We start from the raw sequence: 19,542 nt of genomic DNA, 5'->3' as shown, positions 1-19,542 counted from the left end.
GGAGCTCCGTGCACAGTCTGTCCCGCTCGCTCGCTCCCCCCTCTGACCGCTCCGGCGACCTGCAGCCGCCAGCCTGGAGCCGCTGCCCGGAGCCCCTAGCGGGCAGCCCCCGGGCGCTTAGCAAGCGCAGCTCCTGAGAGACATAAATAGAGCAGGACGCACATTTGACCGACAGTACCGCCCAGGGGTCCATGCCCAGCTTGGCCACTGACTTGCTTTGAGACACTGAACGTATCACTCTGCATCTCCCGTTCCCCGCCCGAGAAATGGGGGAACCTCCGTAATGCTCTTGGAGAGCCCTGTCTCAGGAGCGATACCTCCTGTTTACACAGCAGCAGAAGCCGTTGTGGTCTTAAACGGCCAAATAAAGGGTTGCTGTCCCAAGGGGTTACACATTTCTTCTTCCCAAAGTGGGATAAAGTGGTTTGCCTTACTGATCACTGCTTGATCACCTAAACTCCGCCTCTGAGTCTGCTCCAGGCTTTGAGGTTTGTTTGCGTAAGCTGTATTTCATCACCCATCTGCAAACGTCTATATCTAATCTCTATAGATGGCATTTTATAAAATGTTAAACCATATCCTACAAAAAAGACACTGGCTACTAAGACTCTCCAAACTTAATATTATTCTCCTATAGAACACTGAAGTCTTAAAGGGCACTTTGCTGTCTTTTCCACCAGCTAACAGTAAAATGTGCAAAGGGTTTGCATAATTATGCAAATTATGGGTTTGCATAATTTCAAAAGCAAATTCCACATCTGGAAAGATAATGCTACTAATTTTACAAAGTGTTTGTGCTTTAAAAATTGTTCAGAGTGCTATCCCGCAGTGAGTTTCCCAGAATTTTGGTGAGCAAAACTTCTTAAGCAGCAAAAAGAACACAGAATGACACAAAGTAAATTATATACAATATGTAATTTCCTTTACCATAAATTGTGTGTATTTTAAGCAAAACAACTCTCTGGGCTCTCTTCTCTTCACACATATGAGATTTCCATGTGTTATTTCCCTGTGCATGGAGGGAAGAGATCAGATCCCTTTGAATACACTTTGGGGTCTAAACTAAGTATTATTTATTATTATTATTATTTGTATTACTGTAGTGACTAAATGCATCCGATGAAGTGAGCTGTAGCTCACGAAAACTTATGCTCAAATAAATTTGTTAGTCTCTAAGGTGCCACAAGTACTCCTTTTCTTTTTGTAGTGACTAAGAGTCCCAGTCACAGACCAGGACCCCCTTGTGCTACATGCTGTACAAACACAGGTAGACAAATATTCGGCAGTTTCACTCCTCTTATCACTGCAATTCTGAGCTAGGAGTTTGCATTAAATCTCTCCACCATTTAATTCAGTGTTGGAGATTTTGCCTGTGGAATTCATATCACATTAGGAAAGATATCCAATTAAGCAACAGATCAGTTTTTCAGTTTTCACTTGTGACATTGTTTGAATATTTAGGGCATGAAAATGATTAGACCAGGAATTTCGACTTATGATTATTACATATGGGAATATTAAACATTTGTTTGGTTATAATGGCATGAAATTTATTTGTTCAATGATGTTTTTAAACCAACCATTACACTTCTTATCAGAAGGGATTTTGTTATGAAGTCTTTATCTTGGAGAACCAGTATTTTATGTAACATTGTGATTCTTTACAGTGAATGTAGGATGTGCAGATTGCTAGGCAGGGAGAACTGTTTTAAACCCATAAATAAAACAAATAAATCAATGGGGAAACTAACTCTAAGCCATTATATTCTATTGTGATGAGTTTACTGTGTTCACTTTGTTGTCAGAACTCTGATTTTATTAATTAGGTTGTGTGAATTGCATTACAGAAGTATCTGCTAACATTAGCATATTTAAGACTGTATCAGCAGTTCCATTATAACAGTATTTCTTCAGTGATTTACAATACGCTTATAAAAATCCACTTATAAGATCTCACTCCAGGAGTGATACAATCTAGTTATGATATTGACCCAGACTGTGGCTGGTCCCTGTGCTAGTGCACAAAAGGGTTGAGATGGCAAGGAGCCTTTTCCCTCCTTGTAGCCCTTCAGACATCCCACAAAGGGGCCAGATTTGCTAACTCTGCTACTGCCCCCTGAACAGCAAGCAACCTCAAAGGGGTGGGGAGGAGGAAGGACCATCCATGGATTTACCCCTTCCACTTGCTCTGAACAGCAAGATAAGTCAGCTGCAGAAAGAAGTACAAACTGCACAATCCTAAAGGCAGCAGTTGTGAGACCTGTTGTGCTACAGACAAATCTAGGTTAGATTGTTTGCTTCCCATAAGACAGTGTGGATCTGTACTCACTCCCCCAGCATGGGCCTGTGCCTCAATTGTTTGATCTGACCCTGTTTCTTCAGAGGTCTGATAGTGGAAAACCTTCTTTCTTTAATCTCAGTTATGGTACTCTCAGGTGTTACTTGTAACAATAAGAAAAGTTAATTTAATAAATTGGTTAGTCTCTAAGGTGCCACAAGTACTCCTTTTCTTTTTGCGAATACAGACTAACACGGCTGTTACTCTGAAACTTGTAACAATAGTAAGTATTAAAATATATTCAGACACAAGTGTGATTTTTAATGTGTCCCCTTAATAAATTAATGTTTGAAAAGTGCTTGGAAATCCTTGTGAAAATAACTGTTGAAATGGAAAGTGATATTATATTAGCTAAAAGCATTATTCTAACTTGGAAAGCAAAAGAATGGTTTGAACTTGCACGGGTGTAGCAAACTCAATGAATGTAGTCTATAAAATATAACATGTTATAAAATAATTTACAAGACCATGGTTAGACAGTCTGTTCACCGGGACCTGAAGAACCTTTCTAGCAAGAACTGTTTTTAAACATGGTGCTGACTAACATACTTTGAATTCCAGTGTAGATATGGCCTCAGAATATGGTTGAAAGCTTGCCTCCCTCAAACCTCATGCAAGTCATGTGTCGCTGTATTGGGAGAAATGTGTCTTTCTGCCTCATCTGTGGATAGTTATTGCTAATTTCTCTGAAGATTTGAGCAAACACAAAGCAGAAAACTGTATTCAGGTCCTCTTTATTTACATAGGTCTGCTTCAAACTAATTTTGAATGTCAGACATTTCCAAATTCCATTTTCTCTCCCACTGCTGCATTCGCCTATCTTCTAACTCCTGAAATCCTGATCTATTGTTATTGCTCAATTTTCACAGGATGCACATTTGATTTTTTAGAAGGTGACACATACATACTGACTAAAATTGGTTTATCTAGTTCTGGGCAAATAGACATCTTGAAGTTGATAAGGATTCAAAAAGTTCAGTCAGTTTTAAAAGTCTCTATGTTGGATTTCAAGGAGGTCATGGAACATGGCAGAGTGAACTCCTGAGTGTGCTGGGGCTATCTACCAACACCCACCCCCACCTACGGCTGGACACCATCCTTTTCCCCTCCAGAAGCCAAAAACTGTACACCTTAACCTGTGCTGGTACCCACGAGATCAACTCAAGTATCAATGGCAAGCTCCTCCTTGATCTGCAAATCCCAAAAGAAGAGAGACCCCCATCCCAGTAAAGATGTCCACCACTGAGGACAGTGAGAATGTGCTGACTCAAAAAGTGGCTGCAGACACTTTGGCAATTAAAGCTACAGTCAAATGCAGGACATGGCTGCCCAAATTGAGATATACCTCAGTGATATAAAATTAATTAAACCTAAATTGACTGATCTGGAAGGCAGATTATACAGAAATAATCTTAGAATCATAGGAGTTCCTTAGGGAGAAGAATGACAGAATCCTCTGGAATTTATCCCTAGACTTTAAACGGAAATTCTCAGTCTGCCTGCAGACTTTATACTTCACAATAGTACCTCAGAGTTAGGAACATCAGAGTTACAAACAGATAATTCAACCACACACCTCATACTGGAAGTATGTAATCAGGCAGCAGCAGAGACAAGCAAAAAAATACAATACAGTATTGTGTTAAATATAAACTACTAAAAAAAAATAAAGGGAAAACAGCATTTTTCTTCTGCATAGTAGTTTCAAAGCTGTATTAAGTCAATGTTCAGTTGTAAACTTTTGAAAGAACCACCATAACATTTTGTTCAGAGTTATGAACATTTCAGAGTTATGAACAACCTCCATTCCTGAGGTGTTCATAACTCTGATATTCTACTGTATGTTGAAAGAGCCCACAGGTCTCTGGCCTGCCCCTGAGGCTAACCCCAGAGCCCTGATAATCAAATTTCTGAGATTCACAACCAAAGAATCTGTCCTAGGCATGGGAACAGAAAAAGAAAGTTTCGCTGGGACAGTCCCCCATCTAAAATCAGCATTTTTTGGAATTTTGCAAGAGAAGTTGTGGAGCAGAGGGCAGTTTTTGTCAGGGCTAGGGCACTGGCAAAACAAAAGGGCCTAAAGGGTTAAATGAGGTTTCCTGCATTGTTTCATGTAATAGCTGGAAATGTGACCCATTCATTCTGAAAACCTCAGGAGCCAGAGAGCTTCATAAATAACTTATAAATGACTTTTGGTGTCTTTTGTTCCTGGTTACACCAATTGCTGGTATTTTGTTTGCCTAGGCATTCTTGCAGGCCTAACTCCCATTATATTGACAGCCCTCCAACTTTGCTCATAGCTGGATGTTGTGAAGTGGGACCCATATATATGTTGTGTTTTCTGTAGGGTGTTTTGAATTATGACAATTTTCCATGGACATGCATGGACTCTCTCACTGATGAATATGTAATGCTATGTATGAATATGTAATGTAACACCCCTGCTAACTGTGAATTGTTGTGTCTCTGATTGCTTAATGAGCTGTCTGATGCTGAGGGAGTAGAAACATACAACATGTCCCCCTAACTCCACATTCGTGAGCTACAGCAAATTCATTCTGAACCCTTTCTTAGCAAGCACCAGGTGGCTCTATGCAGGGAAGGTCAGCCTCTCTTAAGGTAGCCTGGCTGGAGTGAGTCAGGGGTATTTGCGCATTGTTGAGAACCCTGAGAACAGAAGGTGGTCTCCTCTGATTTGGACTGTGCCATGCCATTGCTGGTGGATACCTGAAGCATGGACCTAGAGACTATAGTAAGGGAAGTTACTCACAATCATTCTAGATTATCTCCTTGTATTGCTGCAAGACTGTAATGTAACCATCAAACGTGTTTAGCAGGCAAACTATGTGTCTGGGGGCATTGGTTTGGGGTAATAGTTTAGTGGTTGAAAATGGTTTGAAATATAGGGAATGGCAATGCCAGCAGAAAATTGCCACCACAAGGGAAAGCTGAATTTACAAGGACCTGCTGCTTGTAATTAGACACAGTGTCCCTGATCCAAAACCCTGCTGAGCCTACGCATCCTACACAATCTCAGAGATGGCTATAACCACCTTTGGGATACTTGCTACATTATGGACTTCAAATCTTCCCCACCCACCCCCTTTGTTGGGGATATTTCCCATGTGGGGTTGTTATTTATAACAATTTTTGGACCCCAGAGAGTAGTGATAGGCTACTCTGTCCCCGCAGAGTATGAAAAGGGTTTAGCTATGTATAGTTAGAGATGTTCTTTCAACGTGCATTGCCAAGTACACAAATGTTCATACGTTCCTGTAAATTATTTTGTTTTTTTCCTTTTTGTTATATTCTGTTTGGTTCCCTTGTGTCCCCCTTCCCATTATCTTGCTCCATCCATCTTTCTTCCCCTTTCCTCTCTCCTGATCTTCATACGCAGAAAAATTACATGACTGATTTACAGCAAGCCTCGCTAGGTGGCTGCATCTAATGTTGATGCCTTCCCCCAAATCTCCTGCACCTACACTATTTGGTAGCAATCTGACAAGTGGCGAGCATCTGGCAAGGTAATCCAAAATCTGTCTCACGGGAGTCTGCGAGGGGAGCAGGTGCGATGCAATAGAGCAAATGACACAAATATTCCATCATCCTCATTTGTAAGGTCACAGATGAGAAAAATGTTGGTCCTGAATTTCAATTTTATTTCCTGGCATGTAAAGAGACTCAACACACCAATTAAAAGAAAACAAGGGTACTCATTATTAGAGAGAGCAAAGGCAGACGTAGTGCTTTTGCTGGAGACACACTTGACCACAGATAGGGCTGTTATGGTAGAACATGACTGGGTAAAAGAAGTAGTGTCTTTCTGCTTGTCATTCACATCTAGAGGGGTAGCCATACTCTTCTATAAAGTACTGGCAGTAACAGTCTCTGAGTCAATTTTAGATAATCAGGGCAGATTTTTAATCCTGAAAGTAAACATAGGCTTCACTAAATTACATGGAGAACCCCATATCCCTATTGTAATTGCTGGGGATTTTAATGAAGTGCTTGATTCTTTTGTGGCTAAATCTTGTCCACGGAGCCATACACAAAAGAAAACTAGAATGGCCCTGGAATTAAAGTTCTGGGACTATGTGATATCTGGTGGTTCTGGTGCTTTGAAAGAGAATACGTTTCTTATCTTCTTGGTAAAATTCATCTGAATAATAGCCTGGCTCTGCCTCAGCGTTGTAACCTCTGCTCATATAAGGTGCCATAGAGCAGGGTTTCTCAACCTATAGGTCAGGACCCAAAATCGAGTTGCCAGAATCTTTCAAAGGGTTGCATGGCAGCTTCTGTGGCTCCTGTCCCATGGGGCTGGTTGGGCTCGCCTTCCTGCTCCAGGCACTGCAACTTCTGGGGTCCCAATGCCACTCAGGTTTGGTCCAGCCATCTTTATGACGGGAGTCTGGGTAGGCCAAATTTGGGAGAGTGGCACTGCAATCCCAGGAGCCAGGTCACAACTCTACTTGCACAAATTTGGTCCAGTCAGGAGGGTGGGGCCAAACCTGAGCGGCTCTGCAATCCTGGAGGTTGCAACTCCTGGAGCAGAGCGCCAAGCCCAGTCAGCCCCACAGCACAGGAGCTGTAGGAGCCACTACTAGGGAGTGAGTGCCAGGCAAGATGCAATCAAAACCACGCCAGGGTCTCTGCCCCCAGACTATTTACTGGGTTGCAACAATAAACTTTACAAATGGGTCCTGAGCCCATAAAAGTTGAGAACAAGTGCCATAGAGGGATCTGTGGAAATAATGTGGGCACACCTTGCCTTCTTCCATGTTGTCCTTTACGCTTTGAACAACCTTTCTAAGACAGTGTCTGACACCCCTTTCTCCATTCAAAGCCCTCCTTAAAACTAATTTCTTCCACAAACCCCACCAGTTGCTAATTTGCATTAATGATACTGTCACTCACCCCTCTGAAAGAAAACAATTGAAAAGCAAATATATATTCCAAAATATCATCCTTTGAGTAATTCAGTACTTCTTGTGCCAGTTCTATGATTTCTATTTAGATGACAAACTTCTCCCAGCAGGACCATGTCTTCCTTTTTGTCTTGTCCTATCTAATAACAGTGCTAAGAATAAAGTGTGCCCCATGAACAGGGTTGAATTGTCCCTGGTCTTTGGATGGGTGTACAGGAGTTGGAAGACTTGGGTATGGGGGCCTTCTTCCTTTGGTGCCTTATTTCTTTGTACATGGTCCTGAAACAATCACAGTATCTGTGATGATCAGGGGAATCAGTTTAGGTACAACTTTCATAAAATTAACCAGAATCTGACATTTCTGTATCATTGAATGCTTCAATCTGTAGCGAGGCAACTATGGGCTGACAGGGTCCCTAACAAACACATATCACCCCCATCCTATTAAGAAAAAGCAATAGAACAAAAGAAGTCATTAACCTTAACAACCGGACTTTGGCTGAACACCAGATATGCTAAAGAGGGTGTCTGAGCTGGAAAACCTGTCCAGCCAAGTTTATCTGGGAGGGGAGTGGAGAATGGAAAATCCCCAAGCAGGAGAAAAAAGGGACAGAGCAGGACTTTAAAAAGACTAATGAGGTTTGAAACAAGAAAGGAACAAAGGGGTCCAGTTTTGTAGCAGAGGGGTACTTTTCCTTTCAAAGAAAGCTCGGCTGGCTAGAGGGGGTGGGAAGAGATAATATAGCAAGTGAGAGAGACTGACTCCATGATTCAAGGAGAAGCCATGTACAGGAAGGGTGATCTTGGACACCCCAGAGAACTCTCTCCAAATCCCACAGAATGTTCAACTGTGGTAGAAAACTGCATACATCTGTTTTATTGTTTTGTCCAGACAAGCCACTTTTCTCTTGTGCTATCTCAAGTAAAGGCCTATTGTGTTAGAAACCTTTTCAAAGTTTGTGTGTTGTGTGCTTCAACTATCATGTGCCTGGAGAGGTAAACTGTAAACCAAAGTATTCACAGGTTGGAGCTCTGGGAACAAATATGCTTACACTACTGGGGTGTCTTGGGGGAAGAGCACTGGTCGTGGGCTTCTAGGACAGTATGACCTCAAAGTCCCTTTTCTATGAAGGGGTAACAGAGAGGCCAAAGAAAACATGTTGCATCCTTCTCAGATCAAGCAAAGCATAAAAACACAAGTGTCCATCATGGTGGGACCCAAATAGAGCAATGAGTATCCAGCAGGGGGAGCTTTATTAGGGCTGCAACAGTACTTACCTAAGAGAAGGGATTGCCCTGTCCTATCACCAGCAGGTGAAAAAAATCACCTCAAAGGAGCAGGAAGAATTCACACCCCTTCCATACCATAGTGTTGAGCTGGCCAGTATCCCAGGTGGAGGAGACTGCACTATCTAAAAGGGATGATGCACTGGGAAGATTCCTACTGTGTACTGGGCAACTGAGGAAAGAATGGTCTCCCCCTAATGTGGACAGTGGCTGTCACCCTCTTTTAACAGGGGATAAAATGATCTGGAATAATGTGGTCCATACCTGTGTTTGGTATGGACCAAATTTGGCCCTCAGTTACACCTGTGCAGATTCACTGCTCATTGGTATAACCAGAGCAGCATTTGGCCCCATTTCTTTGTTTACGGTTACTTGTCCAAATTCTGTTCTCACTTAGACCAGTGATCACCCAGAACAACAATCAACTGAATTACTCTGGATTTTTACTGGTGTAACTAACAGCAGAATTTGGTAAAATATTCATTCATCCATAAGACATGGTATAACCAATTCAATTAATAATCAACTGGGGATACATAACTCCCATGCCAAAAATCATTATAATTAACCAAATAGGAATATATCAACAGCACCCCCTCAGCTTACTATTCATTATTTGATTTGTGTGTGTGAAGTGTGATGTGGCTGTTCTTAATTAAAATAAAGACTCAGGATCTGATTCTGTTCTTACTTATTATACTTGTATACATCAGGACCTACTCCACTGAAATCAGTGTTATTATACCAGCACAAAATGGGTTCAAGTGAGAGCACGAATCAGATTCTCAATGTATTTATACTGGGAGAAAGTGATAGTGTATAGATTAAAAGGCCACAAAAACTTCATTAACACTCAATATACCTTTATTAATACTCGGATCACGTAGTATAAAGGAACAAATTAATAAGAACATTAGAAAACTTAAACATATTGAAAATATTCTATTTTACAAAACTATAAAACTTCTTAACTATCTATTGACCACTGGAAATATTCCATTGTTCGGATATATAAATTAAGAGGATGCATACATCCATGTGTAACAGGATGAAGTCTTTTTCTTAGCATCAGGAGTCCAGTAAATAATAATAATTGATTATTTGGTGTTCTATACACAGTCTGTAACATTACATTAGCGTAAAGACATGCATTTATCAACTTCTGTTTTTTTCTTCATTCTAAAGTTTGTGTAATGTATGTACACTAGGTAAGTTTTTCTTTTCTCTTTTGGTCCTCAGTTACACCTCATTTTGCACTGGTATTACAAAACAATACAAACTCTTTAAATTGGAAAAAAAAAAACCCCAAACAACCAACCCCTTTCCCTCCCCCAGCAAAAACCCCCCCCAAAGAACAAAAACAAACTATCCAGAAAAGTATGTTAAGTGACCACCCAAGGGACCGGCAGAATTTCAGTTATGGTCTCTAATTTAATTGATGTCTCACATCTTAGGAATGGCAATATACAAAAACCTGTAGGAGAACACTTCAACCTCCCTGGACACACAATAGCAGAGTTAAAGGTAGCCATCCTGCAGCAAAAAAACTTCAGGACCAGACTTCAAAGAGAAACTGCTGAGCTTCAGGTTTCAGAGTAGCAGCCGTGTTAATCTGTATCCGTAAAAAGAAAAAGAGTACTTGTGGCACCTTAGAGACTAACAAATTTATTAGAGCATAAGCTTTCGTGAGCTACAGCTCAGAGCTTCAGTTCATTTGCAAATTTGACACCATCAGCTCAGGATTAAACAAAGACTGTGAATGTCTAGCCAACTGCAAAAGCAGTTTCTCCTCCCTTGGTGTTCACACCTCAAGTGCTAGAAGAGGACCTCATCCTCCCTGATTGAACTAACCTTGTTATCCCTAGCCTGATTCTTGCTTGCATATTTATACCTGCCTCTGGAAATTTCTACTACACGCTTCCAACGAAGTGGGTATTCACCCATGAAAGCTTATGATCCAATAAATCTGTTAGTCTATAAGGTGCCATAGGACTTTTTGCCGCTTCTAATTTAAACGTAATTCAGACTGTATTTGAAACCTTGGGAATATTTTAAATTGGTCATTTAGATCAGAGGGTTGCATGAGTGAGAGGCCCTTGTTGTAGGGTTTACTATGTAAAGAGACTGACAAAGAAAAAAATTAAGGCAGATATTAACTTCAACAAGAGAAGGATTGTACATTTAGGTCCCATTCCTGCAAACACTGGCATATATGAATAGTCCCACTGTGCTGGTCATAAAAGGTCCCAAATACAAATAATTGATTTAACTTCACTTTAAAAACTAGAAAATAGAACATTCATGTATATACAGTACTGTATACATTGTAAAGCCAATATTTACAGCACAAGATTTCTGTAACATACAGAAATTGCCTAAGTAATCAAATTCATTTTAACACTTTTGTGTATTCCTACGAAATAGTTAACATTTCCTGAAGACAGACAGAAGTGCAGGTGACATTTCAGAATTGGCAGCAAGTTCTCTTTTTCTTACTTTCATTTAGATCCACCACATCTAAGTCACACAATACGTAGGAATTCTGCAAAACAAATTAAAATGAACATGGCATTAAGACGAACGCAGCTGGACTATATTAAGATAGACGCTTGAATATTCTTCTCCATGAGTGGGCTCATAAGGCAGCCCATCATATATTTTAGCTTTATAAAACATTTTAGTGTGTCACTGAATATATTTCTAGCTCTGAAGAGTCAAATGAAAGGCTCAACATTTTAGGAAGTTTTCTAATAAACTGGATGAATCTAGAGCCTATGGAAGTGACAGGCTGATAGGACACGCTCATACTATACTTGGCTCTAGCCTCTTTTCTGAGTCCTGAAAGATCCTAGGGGTGGGCGTGTATGGTCTTCTGAGAAGACATTACAAGTCATGAGCTGATCCTGTAAATCTCTACTCACTGGAGTGGTAAATACTCATGTAGGCAGTGCTACTGACTACTTGCATAAGGCTTTCCCTCATGAGCAATTTAGCCCTAGTGTCATCTAGGGCTTTAAATAAGCATCATATTTTGCTATGACAAATGGTATGGTAGTTTTGTGATGTGCACAAATATCTGTACTCATTTTCATGTTTAATCTAAAGTAGAAATGGATTTTATGCTCTAAAACCCCAGTCTTCAGAGATACTGTACAGCGGTACTGATGAATTGACCTATTTTGCCTATTTCTTCTAATTTACTGTACAGTGATAGGAAGTATTATAAACTCCCTCAGCTCTGAGAAATTGGATTTGTTTCATCTCATCCCTCTAATTGGTGGAAAGTCAGCTCAAAGGAAGGGTTCCAGCAGCAAAAGGCAGACAACTCCTGTTGGGATGGAGGGGGGCTGTGCAGTTTCAGGCAGGGACGTGTCTGGGGTAGCCAGGGATGTGCCAATTCAGTGCATCCTCTGAGCTGCTAAGGAATCCAAATGATAACTTAAACTCGCAGAACCCCACAAGAGACAAGTAGTGTGAAACATGCCCGCCCTTCCGCAATGATAACTCTCTTGGAGAAACAAGGGCCTTTCTGGAGCCAGGGATAACAATTGCTCCTTTCTGTTCCAACTGTGGTAACCTGAGCCCAGGATATCAAAGCCCCTAAACTCATATTTCAGTAAATGAAATGAACTTGTTTAGGGCCTGGTTTGCAGATGAGCTGAGCACCAACAAATCCAGTTGAAGTCAATTGGAGTTGCAGGTGTTCAGCATCTGGAAAAAAAAAGAATCAGACCCTTCATTGTTATGAAGGAATTTAACTTATCTTGGCATATACATTATAGTTCAGTAGTTTTGCTAGCCAATTTTTTTTAATCCAAGCACATCCCAGCATTTAATTAACTCAGTCTTAATAGAAGTAAAACCATCAAGATAGCATTCTATAATAGTAAAACATTTATTTACTGATATTAAGAGAAGACAGTAATCCCAGCACAAGGTTTTGGCCTAAGGCCTTTCCTGTAAGTGATGAGATATATTGAAAAACAATCAAAACCAGTTATGCAGCGTACTTGCAGCAAACATCTTAAGTCTCTGAGAGGTGGGACTATGAACCCCAGAATGAGGGGATAAAAACATGGCACATTTTGCAGATAAAGAAAAAATGCTTCCAATTTCTCTACTTACTGTTCTTTCCTTTTCTGCTTGGCATGTTTACCAAGAAAGCAATGATACGCAGAGACATGCATGCAGCCAAGAGGAGTCACCACCTTTCTCTCTGAATCCAGTAGCTCTCAACCTTTCCAGTCTACTGTACCCCTTTCAGGAGTCTGATTTGTCTTATGTACCCCAAGTTTCACCTCACTTAAAAACTACTTGCTTACAAAATCAGACATAAAAAATAAAAAAAAAAGTGTCACAGCACACTATTACTGAAAAATTGCTTACTTTCTCATTTTTACCACAAAATTATAAAATAAATCAATTGGAATATAAATATTGTTTTTACATTTCAGTGTGTAGTATATAGAACAGTATAAACAAGTCATTGTCTGTATGAAATTTTAGTTTGTACTGACTTTGCTAGTGCTTTTTATGTAGACTGCTGTAAAACTAGGCAAATATCTAGATGAGTTGATGTACCCCCCTGGAAGACAGCTACATACCCCTGGTTGAGAACCACTGCCAGCAGCAATACGTACATATTTCTCACTACAGAGGCCAGCTGTTGAAAGGGATCTCTCTTTACCTCTTTGAGGGAATAGGCGTCATGGAATTCAAAGCATGGACCTGGGCCAGAAAACGACTGAAAAAAATGTCCTGCACAATGCAGAACAATTATAAGCATGACTGGGACTATAGGGAGTATGAACTTAGATTTCAAAGGGCATAAGAAATTAAATGTTGGATATTTGCCTTATGGTTTTGGGTTTTTTAAAGTTTCAGCTAAAATGGTTCAGCAGGGTGGGACAGGAGTTGGAATCAGCAAGAGCTGAATATGGCAGCAGGGGAATGGGTTAGGAGTAGAAGTGGACAGGGAAAGGCTGGAGGAACAAATGTTTATAACCACTAGAAAACACTCCCCTACAGAACCTGGAACTGAATCCATTATTTCTGAGTCTCGACATTCTGTTCACAGTTAACAGCTGTAAAACCTACAAGCAACGTGTGTCTTCATCTCTTTCTAGGGCAGGTCCTCATAGAAGATAACTGCCTTGTACTGCTACTTCCGCATTTTTCCGCGGCCAACAGATTTCTAGGATCACATACTATTTTTCCCACAAGACCTTCGGTCACATTCAGTGTACAGGGCAGCGCTCACTGAAAGAGTGCCAGTTGACTTTTCTTTTTACATTTAATATGTGGACCCATAAATTAGATACTTCATACCATCCAAATCCCGTACTGGAGGCAGAATCATTAATTTCTTCATGGGCTTTTCTAGACGCTGTCATTGTAGTATCTGAGATCTTTACAAACAAATTCATTAACCCTCACAATACCCCTCTGAGGAGATATTATTATCCCCATTTTACACATGGGGAACTGATGTACATGATTAAAGCAAAAATGATCAAATTATCAACTGAGTCTGATAATTTGAGAAGCCCAGGGTCTGATTTTTCAGAGTACATGGCATTTAATAGCACTTCATGTATGTTCATAGCAGAGCTCCCAATGACCACATTTGCAGCTGTGAGCACACTCTGTATGTCTACTATCAGTTTTTTGGGGGGAGTGAAGAACATTGTTTTCTATGGTTTTGTTGTATTCTTCAGAGAATGGCAATTGCTCCTGGTATTTATTTTGCTGATTTGGGGGAAAGGGGAGTTTAAGCATAGTTTCTTTCCTCCTCCCTCTAGTTAATATGATGTCATAACCAAGAATTCACAAAGACCAGACTTAATATTCTATAATAATAGAGACTATAATATTCTTGTCAAAAGCGATTTGGGAGGAGGACTGATCTTCAGCCATTAAACTGAGCAACATATGACAGTATGCATAAATCTAAATGCTAACTGTATTTTTTTCTGTTTTTGTTTAAAGTGTGACTCTTGATTGCAGGATGGGTCATTTGGTAACCATGAGCAATGTTATTAAACAGCTGTCATCTTCTAATGAGCAGGTTTAGGCAACTCTGAAGAATTCTGAATAAATTAAATACTGTTATTTGTAAACATGCCTCTGCAAACTTTCAGAATACCTGATAATGTTTCTGACATTTGTATTTGGGCTTAATTCACACTAAAGATTTTTTTCAATAATATAAAGTCACTTAATAGCTGTTTGGATTGAACAAAAAACATGTATTATCATTCTCAAAATTATGGCCTGCCTCTGTTACTCATGTGTAGTTGTAATAAGTTCAGGTGATCAGTTAACCTTAATGAGACAATTCATGTGAGAGCTGCAAGATTGAGTCCCTACTGTAAAATGATTTTCCCAACTTGCACACAACTTAAAAGTCTATATAATGTTGTTTGAACTATCTGATCCCACCGAGCACAAAAAATATGCTTCAAGCCCACTATAAAAATACAACACAAAATGAAGATGTAGCTGAGTCTGACATTGGGTAACTTGCTGCCATGGTTTAAAGTATGAGGCCCACTCTTTTATACTAGCAGGTGTAGTGAGAATAATTTTGAAAAACAAATGTACAATGTGTTTTAACACATTTCAGTGTTTCCTCCAACCTTAGAGCCCTTCAAACCACAAATTGCTCTAATTTTACAAAGTTCCAGGAAGTGGTGAGTCTGTGCACAAATTATAGGTCCCCAGCATTCTGGCTGCAGGAAGAGAATATATATTTAGTTAATAAAGTGCCAGTAGATGGTGCTCAAGAATATTTAGCAAAATTCCTGGGTTTTGTAGGACCAATAAAAGTTGTTGCTGTGAACCTGCAAATATATTTCTCTCTGGAAATATATTTCTCTCTTTTTACATCAGCTCTTAACAGAACTCAGCTTCTTCCTGGCAACCTGGCCCTAATGGCTTCCACAGGGAACTCCTTAAAGGGGATTTCCTCTGTGGGATTAGTGTGAGATAATATGCTTTCCCTGGCCTATCTATATCCAGCATAGGTGCATCTAATCCTCATCCCCTCCTCCTGTGTGGATCCTGGGATAGGAAGATCAATGACAGAGAGGCAAACTGGCCAAGGGAAGGGAAGTCAGAGACCTGTGCCTTGAGGAACGATTTTGGACCAGAAGATTGGGTGGGGCTTTCCCTTATTTTATGATGGGTAAATAAATGTTTTATTATTGTAAAATAGATGTACCACTGTCCCTGATGCAAGGATTACAGCATGGCATCATTTTTCACAGTTGCTGGTCACATTGCTGACTACATTTACTTCTCCATCATAGAGTTAGGGAGGTTAAAATTCAAGCAATACATCCCGATTTCACTGTTTTGTGAACAAGCCAAATATTTTGCTGTACATGAAAATTTTGTTTTCATGAAAAAATGAAATTATTTTGCAGTACATGAAAAACAAGGCAGATTTTTGTTTTTATGATAAACTCTGCCTTACCAGTCCAATGGGAAAACTAAATAAAATTCAGATGAGGAAGAACCTTATTTGAAATCAACAAAACAAATTTAACTGGAAGACGGTAAACCACTGACCAAAATAATGTTACAGAAGCACCCGTTAACCCATCAGAGACTTCAAGCATCTCCAGAAAAGATGAAATTTTACCACTGGCAAATTCTCATGAAAACATTTTGCATAAGCACACACACAAAGTGGAAATTTATAAGTTTACACACCTCTAGTCAAATGGATGTTGTTTGACATACAGCTTTCTCAACATGCTAAGACCTCTGTCAGCATGTCTACAGTATAGAAAATAAGCATCTACTAAGATAAGTGAATATATTAAAGTCATACTTAGAACAACATTAAATGCACGTAACTTTATAGTTGAGAGACTTGGCTGCAACGTGTAAGGACATTCAGGTCCTACAGAATACACATTACGTAGAAATATATATTAAGCTCATATTTGTCTTTGCAGCTAGTTGTACTTATAGTTATTAATTATTTTGCAGTTTTTCCTGCTTACTTTAAAGATCATTCCGGAGACACTGTAATTCTAACAAACCTTATTATTCTTTATTTATAAAAGATACTGGCTACTCAAACAGGATCTTTGTGTTTCATTCCCTTTCTGTCAGTGATACTGTAGCACTTTCACATAATATGATCATGCTTTCACACTCTTCAAGTCCTTTGGGTGCTTGAGCAAAGCCTAAAGGATTCTCCCCTTGCCAACAAAGAAAACATACAAGGCTTTTTCTGTATGCTGCCCAGTTGAAACAAAATACAAAAGCTGCACACCTCATGCTGGAGAACATACAGGAGACTAGCCAGTATCATTCCTTTGTAATGTAAATTAAAAAGGCATTGGTCCACTGAATCAATATCTAAATCTTTTTGTCTCATGGGCTTGAAATTATCATCACAGTTTGATTTAATTACACACAAAACTAATAATGCTGGAATATATTTAAGTGCTAATGAAAGTAAAGTAGCATGATGATAGGTTAACTGTGAACAGGAGATGAGCCATCTTCTTCAAACAACTCCGCATATTGTCCTCAGTTTCCCTACTCTTTTCCATGCTGGATTTGTGCTTCTTTTAAAGCTAATGACTAGTTTAGCTAATTTATGTGTTTCTTTTGCAGCACAGACAAGAACCCTGGATTAATCTGAGACTATCAAAATCATTTCACTTATAACCAAAGATGCATTTGAATAAAGGTTTCTAGAAATAAAAAACTGTTCCCCTTAATCCTCAATATGTTTAGTATTGATATATAAATTTTCCTAGTGAATCTTCACAACTGTTATTGCTTACCTGTAATTTGAACTTCAGATGTCTCAGCAACAGCAAACATGCTTATTACATTAAAACAACAGTATCCTTTTGTGTTTCAAGTACATGCAGTAAATTCCTTGGTTACAAAAGAAATTAAAGTAAACCTATTTGAGACACACTGCCAAATCTTAAGAGGCCTACTGTTAGTGCTTCTGATGTGATTTTTTTTTTTAAACAGTAATAAGGTTATTGAGCTGGATTTTCATAATAATGGAAATCAATCCACCTAAATATTTTTTTCTGAGAAATAACCACGCTTAGTACTTTTATTTGATAGTATTGGTCCTTGATTTAGAAGCAGTCTGACTCAGAGCTGATTACTTTCACCACTATTGTGATAATTAGGTCTATGAATTTACCCTACTTGTGAGCGCAACTGTAAAAAGTGAGTGAAAGTTCATGGAATGTCAAAATAATCTACAACAACAAATGCTGACTGAAAAAGGTACAAAAATGAGACAGAAAGACTGAATTAGTACAAACAAAAAGTCCTACTGATGATTCAAGGACTCTATTAAGACTGTGACTGGTAAACAAAAGGAGAGAATGGAAATAAATGAACTAAAATTGGTGTTTCAGAAATTAGACCTAATTGGTAGACAAAATAATGAAAAGATGGGCTATTCCATCTATCACTCCCTTTCAGGATCCTTTTAAAAAAACAAAACAAAAAACCACGCTTCGGGAGGAACTCTGGCTACTGCAGCAAACTTCACTATCATGGCTGCCACCCCCACCATCTCCTGGGACCCCGGACCTTCGTCATCCTGATCCCAACAACTGTTCTGTCCAGCCTGGGCCAGAGAAGGGGACCCAGATGATATTTCCATCTCTACCAGCTGCAGCTGAATCCCACGCACCACCTGGGATGTGAGATTCTCTCTCTCTCTCTCTTCCCCCACCCACACAACATGTGTCCCTTTCCTTCCCCACCTGATTTTTCTTCTTTCCAAGTTCTCTCCTTTTGCCTTCTGTTTAATAAGAGCCTGGCTTAGCCAGCCAAGACTGCATATTCTGGCACACTATGTGTTTCCAGCAGCAAGGTTGCAAGTAAAAGTTAATACCAGAGGCAGAAGTGTCATTTTTTTATATTTGCTGTTCTCTTCTCTCTCCTTTTGTGTGAGTCTTGTTTTGTTTTCTAGAAATGAGACTTTAACATCAGCAGCAACAGTTCCAGCCCAACTCTACTAACTTCTTTTCTTTTCCCCAAAGGATAATTATTACCATCTTTAATATCACACAAGAGACTGTCCAACAATTCTTTCCAGCTAAAGGGAAAGGGAACAAGGGATGTTGTTAAAATGAAAGTCTTATTTACTACTTTACATTTCAAATACTTTAACAGTTTTTCCCTCTTTTTTTCTGTATTTTTAATAAATGGTTGAAAGGATTTTTAATGCTGTTTACACCACAGTACTAAGCAGGCTGAGGTCTCTGTATACCAATCCTCAAACCTTTCTGAAACTGTGTAATGTTGGACACTGACTGGGTTATGTTAACACCTTTGAATCTTTGAACCCATATAGTCCACCTGAATTAACAGACCACACCCTGTATGGCCATTTAATCAAAACTCTGGAACTTTCAACTTTGTCGGTAATTTTGTTCATTTATCTTCATTATGACTTCAAGACTATTCTGAACTGAAGACTAGTTTTGTATAACTAATGTTGGTGATGGATGACAATAATAATACATTTAAGAGGAATATCCATTAATATCTAAAGCAATATTCTGCTATCTAAAAATAAATCTCTTGATGGAAAATATTGTCTTAGCTAATTAATAATTCAGTGTATTGTAATTATTGCTCTAGGGAGACTCCATCATGCAGTAGTAAGTACCTTTACACTGCCACACCCTTCAGGCTGAGAGACTGATTCTGACAGCAGCAATCCACTGCTAATTAACTCAGAAATCCTTTAAGTCCTAGCAATTTCAAAAAAGGAGTTCATTTTCCTCTCTATTTAGCAATACCAATGTAAATCATTTGCACATGTGTTATAAATTGTGGATCAGACATTTGCTAATTGAACATAAAGGGCCAACTCCTTCCACAGCTTCTATACCCCCTGGCCCAAGTCACGGAGGGGCAGTGGAACTCTATGGCTGCTGTACCTTCCCCTATGGAGAAGTGCCTGTGGCTGGTGAAGCCGCAAAGCTG

The 19,542-nt window shown here is 39.5% G+C and overlaps 1 protein-coding gene across 7 annotated transcripts in view; it reads right to left on the bottom strand.

Moving 5' to 3' along the window:
- Positions 1-9,392: 9,392 nt before the first annotated feature.
- Positions 9,393-19,542, bottom strand: part of LOC140906745 (ras-related protein Rab-10) — a 53,391-nt gene continuing 43,241 nt past the window's right edge. For 3 of the 7 annotated variants that reach the window (XM_073331299.2, XM_073331296.2, XM_073331298.2), the window contains one exon: positions 9,393-11,092. In XM_073331299.2, the coding sequence (XP_073187400.1) occupies positions 11,015-11,092 (78 nt within the window). In that variant the 3' untranslated portion in view covers positions 9,393-11,014. Of the gene's footprint in view, positions 13,309-16,266; positions 18,647-19,542 lie in introns of all 7 variants that reach the window. The other 4 variants (XR_012157231.2, XR_012157232.2, XM_073331297.2 and 1 more) reach the window with 4 other exon arrangements.

The sequence above is a fragment of the Lepidochelys kempii genome, chromosome 2 (genome assembly GCF_965140285.1).
Source record: "Lepidochelys kempii isolate rLepKem1 chromosome 2, rLepKem1.hap1, whole genome shotgun sequence".
Taxonomy (NCBI): domain Eukaryota; kingdom Metazoa; phylum Chordata; order Testudines; family Cheloniidae; genus Lepidochelys; species Lepidochelys kempii.
This window is presented reverse-complemented; position numbering and strand designations above follow the sequence as displayed.